The sequence below is a fragment of the Pistacia vera genome, unplaced genomic scaffold, assembly GCF_008641045.1.
Source record: "Pistacia vera cultivar Batoury unplaced genomic scaffold, PisVer_v2 Contig737, whole genome shotgun sequence".
Taxonomy (NCBI): Eukaryota; Viridiplantae; Streptophyta; class Magnoliopsida; order Sapindales; family Anacardiaceae; genus Pistacia; species Pistacia vera.
In genome coordinates this window covers 757,827-770,546 of record NW_022196598.1, presented here as the reverse complement: position 1 = coordinate 770,546, position 12,720 = coordinate 757,827, and the positions used below count along the sequence as shown (strand labels likewise).

Genomic DNA, 12,720 nt, shown 5'->3' with positions numbered 1-12,720 from the left:
TACTACTCACCTAGTCACCTCAAATTTCACTGCTCATTAATGTGAAGAGTTAATGGGTTGGACAAATAAAATTTACCTAGGAATGATGGGATGCGATGCCTTCTCCCTTTATATATCCATCCCGTTCTCCGAATGCAGAGTTGAAGGATCCTATTGCAAAGAGTTTGCAGTAAACTAGCATAAGATAAATGTTGAGAGCAAAAAGTGGGGGTAAATTCTGCATTTAACACTGTCAAATTATATCTTAGGCATCCTGTAGGGGCACGAGCCTAGGATTCTGCAGGGGTGACCTCAACTAAAATTTAAACCTCAGCTACTTTTTATGATAATAAAGCTCTTCCATTTAAACTTTTTGATTGATAACTTGGCTTTCACAAAAGAATAATTTGATTTGAGTTCTGTATTATGCTTGTGTTTTGATACTATTCTTGTTTCCTTCAGGAGTGGAAAGAGCACTTATCTTCAACAAATCTGTCTCATAATTATTCTTGCACAGATAGGTTGTTATGTTCCTGCTAATTTCTCAACTATAAGGGTTGTTGATCGTATATTTACAAGGATGGGTACAATGGATAATCTCGAATCCAACTCTAGTACAGTATGATTTCCAAACTCCACTGTTGCAAATTGTTAGATTTTGTTCTATAAAATCAACATGTGATGTATATTCCCCAACCGAAATGAAGGGAAAAGGGGTAAAAATTGCCTTTTTAGTGCTGTGATTCTTCTTTTATTTTCCTCAAGTATATTTTTTTTAGAAGCTCGTTAGAAATTTTTGGTAGTGTTTAGTGAAGACTTGTGATGTATATGTTCAGCATGTTCATTTCTTTTATCAAAATATGAGACTAATATCATGGGAGAATCTTTGGAGTGGTAGAACTTCCTCAATATTGCTTCCTGGACCTTCTTTCCTCACTGGAGCTGACTGTACTGGAAATGTTTAGGTAGAGCTTTTAATCTGATTGTTCAAATTCTAGGTTTTCTCTTACTGACTATTGTAAGCAGACGATCCTTGCTTTAGTCTAATAAGTTCTAGTGATCTCTTGAGATGCACAGTGTCTGCGTACATGCTTCCTGTATCTGCAGAGTAGGCTAGGAGGGCGATATTGTGCTTTAGAATCATTCTTATTTTTATAATATCCTTTCCATTGTGCATATAAAGTTCTTTCTTTTCCCCTGGTTATCTTAATTTCTGGTGCATATTTCTTTCAAAAAGTTGATTTTAATAGAAAAGAGTTATTTGGTTGCTTGCATGTTACAGTTCATGACAGAGATGAAAGAGACAGCATTTATCATGCAGAATGTCTCCCAAAGGTAAGGGACTATATAATGGTCGGAACTCATTAATATGTGCATTAGTTTCTATAATATTTGTTATTGTTTAGGAGTCTGATAGTGATGGATGAACTCGGGAGGGCTACTTCTTCTTCTGATGGATTTGCAATTGCATGGAGCTGCTGTGAGCACCTCCTATCACTGAAAGCGTAATAACTTATCTGACATTTCTACTACCATGCCTCAAGTTTGTTGTAAAAGTTGAAAAAGCATATAAAATCTGTGGACTTATCGCACTGTATTTTTGTTTTAATTCTCTTTCTTTTTTAAGATCCCTTGAGATAAACAAACCTTCATTGCAAAGATTAATGTATTTGTTATAATCAACAGGTACACAATATTCGCCACACATATGGAGAATCTGTCACAATTAACAACCATCTATCCAAATGTGAAAATTGTTCACTTCTATGTTGATATAAGAAACAGCCGTTTAGATTTCAAGGTGGCTTTATCTTGTTTTGTCAAAATCCAACATAGAATTTTGGCTGCTTTGTGCTGACTCATGGTGATCTATTTAAAATTCAGTTTCAACTCACTGATGGGCAAAGACATGTCGCACACTATGGCCTTCTACTAGCCGAAGTGGCAGGACTACCAAGCTCGGTGGTCGAAACAGCAAAAAGTATCACAGCAAGGATCACTGCCAAGGTGATTTTTCTTGAGCAATTGCCTTTCAAATTTTAGTCAACTACAAGTTCACAAATCTTGATTCACAATTCTGATCACTGGCATTTTAAAGTTTTACAAACTTACTATGATTTTATTTCCATACCTGGAAATAACACATTTTAGCTCTCATTCAGAATGGTATAATTTGAAAGAAGAAAAAAGTTTACCATATATATATATATAATTCATACACATCAGAACCTTGGAAGTCCAGAGTAGAAAACATGAAGAGGCTCAAACCCAACCCAATTTCTGTACCTTGTTCATAAACTTTGTTAATTTTGTAATTGTCAGGAGGTACAGCGAATGGAAGTAAACTGTACGCAGTATACTCAGCTCCAGATGGCTTACCACGTTGCCCAACGGCTACTATGCTTAAAATACTCCAGCCAAGATGAGGATTCAATTCGACAAGCATTACAGAGTCTTAAAGAGAGTTACATTGATAGAAGGCTATGAAGTTGACCATTCAAATGCTCCAATAATGCCTCAACAGGAAGAGATGTTTCTCATTGAAACGCTGAAATACTCTCCAACGGTTTTGTAGACAGATCTGAAGTGGAAGTTAAGAGATATAAAAGTGAATGAGAAATCCACTTGTTATTAGATCTTCTCTTATAAGTGTCTATACAAAAGCCCTTGAAACAGTGTTTTGAAAACCGGACCGGACTGAACGGTCGGACCGGTTCGACTCGGAACCGGCGTCATCTCTGGTCTGGTTTCCCTTGAAAACCGGTATTCTTAATCAAACCGGATTGAGCCGCGGTTGGACCATCGGAATAGTACCGAATCGCGAGTCAATCCCGTCGGATTTCAGCATCGTTCGAGGGAGATAACACCATCATAAGACTTGACGGCATCTCCACGACAAAACCCATCCATTTTCAGTGGCTGCCGTCCAACCTTTCGTCGCTCGCCGTCCACCTATCGTTCATGCAACCGTCGAACTTCCTTCTTGATTTAGGCAAATTTTGACCCCATTATAAGTCCCTAACACCACCATAAGATTCGTCGGCACCTCTGCATCAAAAGTCCCATCATTCCAAACATTGATTGGCCGTCGATCGCCGTCCACCTATTGTTTATGCAACCGTCGACCTTCCTTCTTGATTTTAGAAAATTCCAACATCGGTAGAACTCCCTGACATCACCATAAGATTCGTCGGAATCTATACATCAAAAGCCCCACGATTCCAAACTTCGATTGGCCATTGATCGTTGTTGCTGCCACCACTCACCAGTCTCTTCGCGTAATAGGGGTGTTTTGGATAGATTTCAAACCTTAAGGGAGTCATGTGTAATTATTTAGGGGTGTTTTTGATAAATTTTAAACATTTAGGGACTAAAAGAATTGTACAGTATACGGTCCAACCGACCTATCCAACCGGTCAAATCAGGAACTAGATCCTTGAACGGGTCAACGTCCAGTCTGGTTTTCTGAACATTGCCCTGAAAAACTATTAAAAAAAGATACCTATGTGAATCTAATACCCGAAAAGTGACTGTTACAAAACCATATTACATGTTCGGCCAAAATCTAATTTCAATTAACAGCGTGTAAGAAATTTGTAGTCAGATCTTTTGAATGTTAAAAATATTTAAAATATTAAGCAGGTCTTGTACTACTTCGCTAGCATGGAGGTTAGGTTTCCTATGACGTCTCTATTAAAAAAGTAAAAGACACTTTTTTCTTTTTTGGTATTATATAAAATTATTAATGATCGAAGATACATTCTATAATTCCTTTTCTCCTTTAGCAAAGGAGTTATATCCAGCGTTCCAGTTAAAATGCCAAGGAAAAATCCAAAAGCAAATGATCCACGGCTTTTCTATTAGTTTCCTTGTAGACTGAACAAGATCTTAACCCAGAAGCCAAACATCTTAAAATAACTATTTCACTGCAAAATTATGAAACTCAAGAATCATAATTAAGATTGTAAGACTTCCAAATAGAACACGCTCCAAGTATTTCAATCTAAAAAACTCAAAAATGACAACTATGTCTATGTCCTCCAGACAAAATCCACACTGTGACGGTAATACTAAGCACATGCTAAGATTAACGGTAGCGACGAAGAGAAAGGGTATTGTTTCTCTTCCAGGTAGCTCTGCGAGACGGACGAGCCTTGTGGTGCAAGTGTCCCCTTCCTCTTAGACCTCTGTACTTCTTTCCTGCAGATGTGAGGCCTCGAAGTTCCCTGTGCTTGTGGACAGGGTTGCAGATCCAATGAATTCTTGGGTCATTGCGGATAGCACTGTGTGCGGGATCAACTAGAATTACTTCAAAATACTTGTAAGTGGAGTCCTGTCAAAAAGAGTTGCATTGAGAAAAATTAAGTAGCTTTTAAAACACCTATATCCAACAACTTTCAAAAATAAGGTTACAAGGGCAATCATAAATTAGCGTTAGTACACAAACCTCATTGATCCAGTATGAATTAACAACCCTGAGACCTCCCAACTTACGACCAGCACGCTCCTCAGCAACTGACCTCTTGCTCCGCTGAAACTTCAGTTGAGTGACACCCTGGTTGGTGGGCTTACCATACACAATACCCTTGGGAACAGGCCTCTTACGCCCACCACGCCTAACCCGAACACGGTAAACGACATAACCCTGGAAAGCAATTTAAGCAGTTTCATCAACTGCACAAAAATAACAAATGAACTGCTTCCCCAAAGAGGAGAATATTAACAGAACAAGCAATTGGTTAATAACAACTCAGTTCATCCTTATATGATAGATTATTTTGCGCTATAACTAAAGTAACATACACAAATAAAATCATAAGAGACCAAGAAAAAAGAAAGTATATCACAAAGACTATGGTAAACCATATTGATGTTACTGAGTGTTGAAAGTAATTCACACTACAAAAATAAATTGGCCAATGACTCTATAAAGTTTAAACATTAGTATCACAGCGTCAACAAAGATGATGAAGATGCTCACCATCCAGATCAAGACAAACACATTCCATATATTAATTAGTGTGGCCAGAAATATGCACAGGAGAACTTACAATATCATAAGCAAAACAAGAATAAAGTACGTGATCATGAATTAAACCAATGAATATACTTTAACAATGCAAGAATTTGAAAAGTAGCACAATAGTGTACCAGATCGAGACAAAAGTGAGATTAAAGATAATAGAATCCACTTAGTCAGATAATCGATTATTGATTTAATTTAGCTGGTATCAGGAAGCACCCCATCATTGAACATAAGCATCCCATATAGAGATGAATACGCATCAAGATGCCACCTAACCAGCAATGAAACAAATAAGAACATGATTTAAAGCTCACTAGTCATAACTATATGCATGATGCACATCCAAAACAAGCCCCTATTGTGGTACAGAAACAAAATTTTTATTCCTTTTCAATGCCCTTATGATCAATATATGGAACAGACATAGATAACTTTTTGTGATTAATTTTATTAAAATATTATAATTCTACCTCCCCTAAAGCTGCAATTTTCTTGACTAAAGTAAAACCATCAATATGGATTCTGTTTGCAATGAACATGTCAGCATGCAAAACCAACTGATGATGGGTTCAGAAGGTAATGACCTAAAGTAAATCAGTGCATCACAATAAATAAGGCTTATGTTTTGTAACTAGAACCTGACAAGGACCAACACATTACCTGCTTGGCCTTGTAGCCCAAGCGACGGGCCTTGTCAGGACGAGTAGGATGAGTGACCCGAACAATTGAAGGATGCTGGCGGTACTCCCAACACCTCACCCTCTGCAAGAACCTCATCACATCAGATTGCTTCTTCCTCCATAACTCCGAGACATACGTGTAAGCTCCTGTTCCCATCAAACCAATAAATAAATACTAACATAAAATTAACTCAATCACGGTTCAAAAACCACTAACATTCATCTTCCAATACATATTATTTTTAATAACACTCACAGCATTTTATACCCAGAAAATCAAATTTCTTTTGAGCATAATAAATTTCAGGAAACCATTTAAGACATATTAAAAAAAAAAAAAAAACCTGTTTTTGTTTTCATTTTCCTTTCTTGTGCTTAAGCCGCACATCAGCCATGAAACGGACATAAAAATACAAGCGTGTTCACAAAAACCACATCACATAACTCACTACTAACTCCATAGCATATTAGTAATGACAACTAAAATTGTTCACTCATAACACCAACAAAATGGGGTGACAAAAACCATTTTATCACAACGTATCAAGCAACAAACACGTTAAGTTCAGAAAACCCATAAACTAAATAAAGTTACGCAGAAATTCGCACAGGTAGAGGAGAGAGTACCCATTAGATCAGAGCTGAATTGCGCTGTCTGTGTGACTAGAGTTTTCGCTTGCAAAGAGAGCTAGGGTTTGTAAGGCTAACTCCTATAAAGGGAGAGTTATCGGGAAGGAGAGATCTGGGCCGTCCATTTAAATTGTGTGTCCCAACAGAAAACTCGATATCATATCCACGACGCCATTGCCCGTTGGGTTTATGGTCCATAGGGCACAAGTTATGATTCACAGCGTAATGGGCTGAGTCCATTGCTGTTCTTCATAGTTCTAATGTCACTTGACTAACAGGACATGTTTGGGAAGGGAACATAATATTGAGGGGGCGTTTGGTTCAGGAATGTTAGATTACTGGGAATATTGGATTACTGGAAAGATAGATTACCTTGGAAGATTACTGGGAATCTTTAAGAAAATATGTTTGGTTAGTTGGTGGGTATGTTATATTAATATGTTTGGTTATGGGAATAAATTGGTGGGTATGTTATTTAAATTACTAAATTGACCCTCTTTTAAATATTAATATAATATTATTTTTATTATTAATTTTTGAATAATTTTTTAACCCCCAATATTTCAGATTTAGCTAAAACACCCCCACTTATAAAAAAACTTTAATTCATGATGAAATCACCCCCACCTCCTGCCGCCACCGCGAACAACCGCCGAAAAATCGCCGGAGCCCCTAAAAAAGAAGGAAATTCTATGGGAGGCTCCGGAAGGCTTTGTTATGGCCGTTTCCGGCCATATTGATGGCCGAAAACGGCCATATCAGGCCAGATCTAGCCGTTAACGGCCAGATCCCTGGCCATTAGCAGCCAGTTCTGGACCAGATCTGGCCGTTAACGGCCACGGATCTGGCTGTTAACGGCCAGATCTATTCCGGCCAGAATAGATCTGGCCCGATATGGCCGTTTTCGGCCATCAATATGGCCAAAAACGGCCATATCGAAGCCTCCCGGAGTCTCCCACAGAATTTCCAGTGTTTTTAGGGACTCCGACAATTTTCCGGCGGTGGTCCGTGGTGGTTGACCCGCTGTCGGCGATGGTGGCTGGGTGGCTGTGGTGGTGGTGGCTGGGTGGCAGTGGTGGTCTGTAAATTATTTTAAATATAAGGGCATTATTGTCCAAAATTTTAATTAAACAAGGGTAAAATTGAAATAGNTCTGCATTTAATATGTCTTTGTGGATCTTGAAAAATATCTTCATAAGTTTTTCTTTATTTCACTAAAATTTCAGTTGAATGTCAGAAATAAGTCTGCGGCTGGGGAGTGCTATATACGAACTGAAGTTTGCCTGGAAGGTTGTGATAGACTTATTATGTTATCTTTTTGGTATCATCAGCTCCAAATACTTCCATTGAAACTGATGGAACTTTTTATTCAGTAAAGTGCTTAATTTTTTTAATGCTCTTTTCCTGAAGCATGGAGCTCATTAAGCAACAACTATTTTACTACCCAAATATTTGCTTGCTGGATGGATATAGTATGTGAATTCACATCATTGGAATTTCATCGATTTCCAATTTGGATTTTCAGTTGCTAAATGCTTCTGAAAAATTAGTTTTGGTGGAAAATAGTCATCACAACACTTGGCTGGCATATTTCTCTTCATGTATGCTTCTGCTGGGGTCAAGAGGGATTAGTGACCTAGTACAGTAATGGTTGGTGAGAGAAGATAATGAGGGACTTGCAATCATGGTTGTTATCACACTTAGCTGGCATGTTTCTCTTCATTTATGTTTTTCTCAATGCCTATCTTCTCTCATGCTAGGCTATAATATTTAAAGATCTAATATAAATACTTTATATGCATACCCTATTAGCCTGAGCGGTTCAGGGTACCTTGCATTTTTCGGGAGAATCGGAACCGGAACTGGAACCGCACAGTGCAGGTTCCCAAAAAAAGGAACTTGAACCGGAACCAGAACCTGTTGGTTCTAGTTCTTAAATTAAAGGAACCGGAACCTGAAATGCAGGTTTCGGTTCCATACCTGGGTACCCTGTAAAAAATAGTTACCCCTTATTAGTTTAAAAAATGATAAAAATACCTTAAAAGTTTACAAATACACTTCTAACAAATTAAGAAAACCTCCATTTAGTAGTTTTCAATTTTTTATTATTCATTCATTTGTGTTCAATGTGATTCATAAATCCTCTAATTTCTAGGCAACACTTGAATTCAATCAAATCATCACAAGTCACATAAAATTTCTCAATCAAAACCAAAACACAAACAAATTCCAAGCTGGGTACCCGCTTCAGGTTCTTTTCCCAGGTTCCGATTCCAAAACCTGTAGGAACCGGAACCTACCCACACAGTGTCGGTTTCAGGTAGGTTCTGGTTCCGGTTCTATCCACAAGTTCCGATTCTACCTGCTACCCGTGCTTACCCCTATAATTTTAATTATCCTATCCTCTAAATTACTGCTCTTACTTTTTATTAAAATGTACGGATGTCAATTCTGAATCTGAATTTAAAATATTTTGCTGCATGCTGCCATAATTATTCATTGCTTACTGTAATTTTATACAATATGTAGCATTGGTAGACTCAATAAGGGAGGATGTCTCTGTGCTCACATTGCTTGCAGAGGTCTTGTGCCTGTTAGATATGATTGTTAATTCATTTGCTCATACAATATCAACTAAGCCTGTTGACAGATATACTAGACCAAAATTTACTGGTTAGTAACTCTTCTTCAATATATTCTTTTTCCCTTCAGTGGCTTAATGCTTCATCATGTCTATTACTAACAGAGAATGGCCCAATTGCAATCGATTCTGGAAGACATCCTATCCTAGAGAGCATACATAATGAGTTTGTTGTACGTTGATTTATCTTTCGATTATTTTATTGCTTAATTTAGATTCTTCTTAATAGGAAAATTTTGCAACTCTTTCTCTTTTACTTTTCTAAAATTCAGCCTTGCTCTTAAAAGTTGATCAATTGCTTCCTTTGTAGGCCAACAATATCTTTTTTAAAAGAAGCATCAAAACATGTTGATTGTCCGGCCCAAACATGTATGTATGAAATCTTTTCCTGGCATGAGTTGAAGTCATTTGATGCACCATGTTTTTCTAATATGATTTACTGGAATATGCATAGAGGTTTGAATACCCAGATGATTTATTTTTACTTAATATTTGACATCCGTGTGCACCCAATTTCACATGCATAAAACCGTAAAATTGATGAGCTGCTGACAACAATATACTCACCTAGTCACCTCAAATTTCACTGCTCATTAATGTGAAGATTATGGGTTGGACAAATAAAATTTACCTAGGAATGAGGTGGCGATGCCTTCTCCCTTTTTATCCATCCCGTTCCGAATGCAGAGTTGAAGGATCCTATTGCAAAGAGTTTGCAGTAAACTAGCATAAGATAAATGTTGAGAGCAAAAAGTGGGGGTAAATTCTGCATTTAACACTGTAAATTATATCTTAGGCATCTGTAGGGGCACGAGCCTAGGATCTGCAGGGGTGACCTCAACTAAAATTTAAACCTCAGCTACTTTTTATGATAATAAAGCTCTTCATTTAAACTTTTTGATTGATAACTTGGCTTTCACAAAAGAATAATTTGATTGAGTTCTGTATTATGCTTGTGTTTTGATACTATTCTTGTTTCCTTCAGGAGTGGAAAGAGCACTATCTTCAACAAATCTGTCTCATAATTATTCTTGCACAGATAGGTTGTTATGTTCCTGCTAATTTCTCAACTATAAGGGTTGTTGATCGTATATTTACAAGGATGGGTACAGTGGATAATCTCGAATCCAACTCTAGTACAGTATGATTTACAAACTCCACTGTTGCAAATTTTTAGATTTTGTTCTATAAATCAACATGTGATGATATCCCCAACCGAATGAAGGGAAAAGGGGTAAAAATTGCCTTTTAGTGCTGTGATTCTTCTTTTATTTTCCTCAAGTATATTTTTGAAGCTCGTTAGAAATTTTTGGTAGTGTTTAGTGAAGACTTGTGATGTATATGTTCAGCATGTTCATTCTTTTATCAAATATGAGACTAATATCATGGGAGAATCTTTGGAGTGGTAGAACTTCCTCATATTGCTTCCTGGACCTTCTTTCCTCACTGGAGCTGACTGTAGGAAATGTTTAGGTAGAGCTTTTAATCTGATTGTTCAAATTCTAGGTTTCTCTTACTGACTATTGTAAGCACGATCCTTGCTTTAGTCTAATAAGTTCTAGTGATCTCTTGAGATGGGCAGTGTCTGCGTACAGCTTCCTCTATCTGCAGAGTAGGCTAGGAGGGCGATATTGTGCTTAGATCATTCTTATTTTTAAATATCCTTCCATTGTGCTATAAAGTTCTTTTTCCCCTGTTATCTTATTCTGGTGCATATTTCTTTCAAAAAGTTGATTTTAATAGAAAAAGGTATTGGTTGCTTGCATGTTACAGTTCATGACAGAGATGAAGAGACAGCATTTATCATGCAGAATGTCTCCCAAGGTAAGGGACTATATAATGGTCGGAACTCAATAATATGTGCATTAGTTTCTATAATATTTGTTATTGTTTAGGAGTCTGATATGTGATGGATGAACTCGGGAGGGCTACTCTCTTCTGAGGATTTGCAATTGCATGGAGCTGCTGTGGCACCTCCTATCACTGAAAGCGTATAATATTCTGACATTTCTACTACCATGCCTCAAGTTTGTTGTAAAAGTTGAAAAAGCATATAAAATCTGTGGACTTATCGCACTGTATTTTTGTTTTAAATCATTCTTTTTAAGATCCTTGAGATAAACAAACCTTCATTGCAAGATTAATGTATTTGTATAATCAACAGGTACACAATATTCGCCCACATATGGAGAATCTGTCACAATTAACAACCACTATCCAAATGTGAAAATTGTTCATTCTATGTTGATATAAGAAACAGCCGTTTAGATTTCAAGGTGGTTATCTTGTTTTGTCAAATTCCAACATAGAATTTTGGCTGCTTTGTGCTGATCTCTGTGATCTACTAAAATTCAGTTTCAACTCACTGATGGGCAAAGACATGTCGCACACTATGGCCTTCTACTAGCCGAAGTGGCGGACTACCAAGCTCGGTGGTCGAAACAGCAAAAAGTATCACAGCAAGGATCACTGCCAAGGTGATTTTCTTGAGCAATTGCCTTTCAATTTAGTCAACTACAAGTTCACAAATCTTGATTCACAATTCTGATCACTGGCATTTTAAAGTTTTACAAACTTACTATGATTTATTTCCATACCTGGAAATAACACATTTTAGCTCTCATTCAGAATGGTATAATTGAAAGAAGAAAAAAGTTTACCATATATATATAATATATTATATATATATATATATATATATATATAGTATATATATAATTCATACACATCAGAACCGGGAAGTCCAGAGTAGAAAACATGAGAGGCTCAAACCCAACCCATTTCGTACCTTGTTCATAAACAGTGTTAATTTTGTAATTGTCAGGAGGTACAGCGAATGAAGTAAACTGTACGCAGTATACTCAGCTCCAGATGGCTTACCACGTGCCCAACGGCTACTATGCTAAAATACTCCAGCCAAGATGAGGATTCAATTCGCAAGACATACAGAGTCTAAAGAGAGTTACATTGATAGAAGGCTTGAAGTTGACCATTCAAATGCTCCAATAATGCCTCAAAAGGAAGAGATGTTCTCATTGAAACGCTGAATACTCTCCACGGTTTTGAGACAGATCTGAAGTGGAAGTTAAGAGATATAAAAGTGAATGAGAAATCCACTTGTTATTAGATCTCTCTTATAAGTGTCTATACAAAAGCCCTTGAAACAGTGTTTGAAAACCGGACCGGACTGAACGGTCGGAACGGTTCGACTGGAACGGCGTCATCTCTGGTCTGGTTTCCCTTGAAAACCGGTATTCTTAATCAAACCGGATTGAGCCGCGGTTGGACCATCGGAATAGTACCGAAGCGAGTCAATCCCGGGATTTCAGCATCGTCGAGGAGAGATAACACCATCATAGACTTGGGCATCTCCACGACAAAACCCATCCATTTTCAGTGGCTGCCGTCCAACCTTTCGTCGCTCGCCGTCCACCTATCGTTCATGCAACCGTCGAACTTCCTTCTTGATAGGCAAATTTTGACCCCATTATAAGTCCCTAACACCACCATAAGATTCGTCGGCACCTCTGCATCAAAAGTCCCATCATTAAACATTGATTGGCCGTCGATCGCCGTCCACTATTGTTTATGCAACCGTCGACCTTCCTTCTTGATTTTAGAATTCCAACATCGGTAGAACCCCTGACATCACCATAAGATTCGTCGGAATCTATACATCAAAAGCCCCACGATTCCAAACTTCGATTGGCCATTGATCGTTGTTGCTGCCCACACTCACCAGTCTCTTCGCGTAATAGGGGGTT

At 37.7% G+C, this 12,720-nt stretch overlaps 2 protein-coding genes and 1 pseudogene across 2 annotated transcripts; 2 read left to right on the top strand and 1 right to left on the bottom strand.

The window, feature by feature from the left end:
* The first annotated feature begins 432 nt into the window (after positions 1–432).
* LOC116115363 (DNA mismatch repair protein MSH4-like) lies at positions 433–2,466 on the top strand. The gene is made up of 6 exons (XM_031401520.1): positions 433–598; positions 1,262–1,314; positions 1,386–1,484; positions 1,666–1,780; positions 1,864–1,986; positions 2,302–2,466. Exons 1-6 carry the CDS (start codon positions 560–562, stop codon positions 2,464–2,466), a joined length of 594 nt encoding a protein of 197 aa, XP_031257380.1. The 5' UTR covers positions 433–559.
* A 1,558-nt stretch (positions 2,467–4,024) lies between these two features.
* On the bottom strand, positions 4,025–5,842 carry LOC116115332 (60S ribosomal protein L15-like). Its single transcript, XM_031401489.1, has 3 exons — positions 5,666–5,842; positions 4,427–4,624; positions 4,025–4,312 (listed from the first exon to the last, which is right to left on the bottom strand). The coding sequence occupies exons 1-3, from the start codon at positions 5,840–5,842 to the stop codon at positions 4,067–4,069; spliced, it is 621 nt and encodes a 206-aa protein (XP_031257349.1). The 3' UTR covers positions 4,025–4,066.
* A 683-nt stretch (positions 5,843–6,525) lies between these two features.
* LOC116115362 lies at positions 6,526–11,912 on the top strand (annotated as a pseudogene).
* The last annotated feature ends 808 nt before the right edge of the window (positions 11,913–12,720 follow it).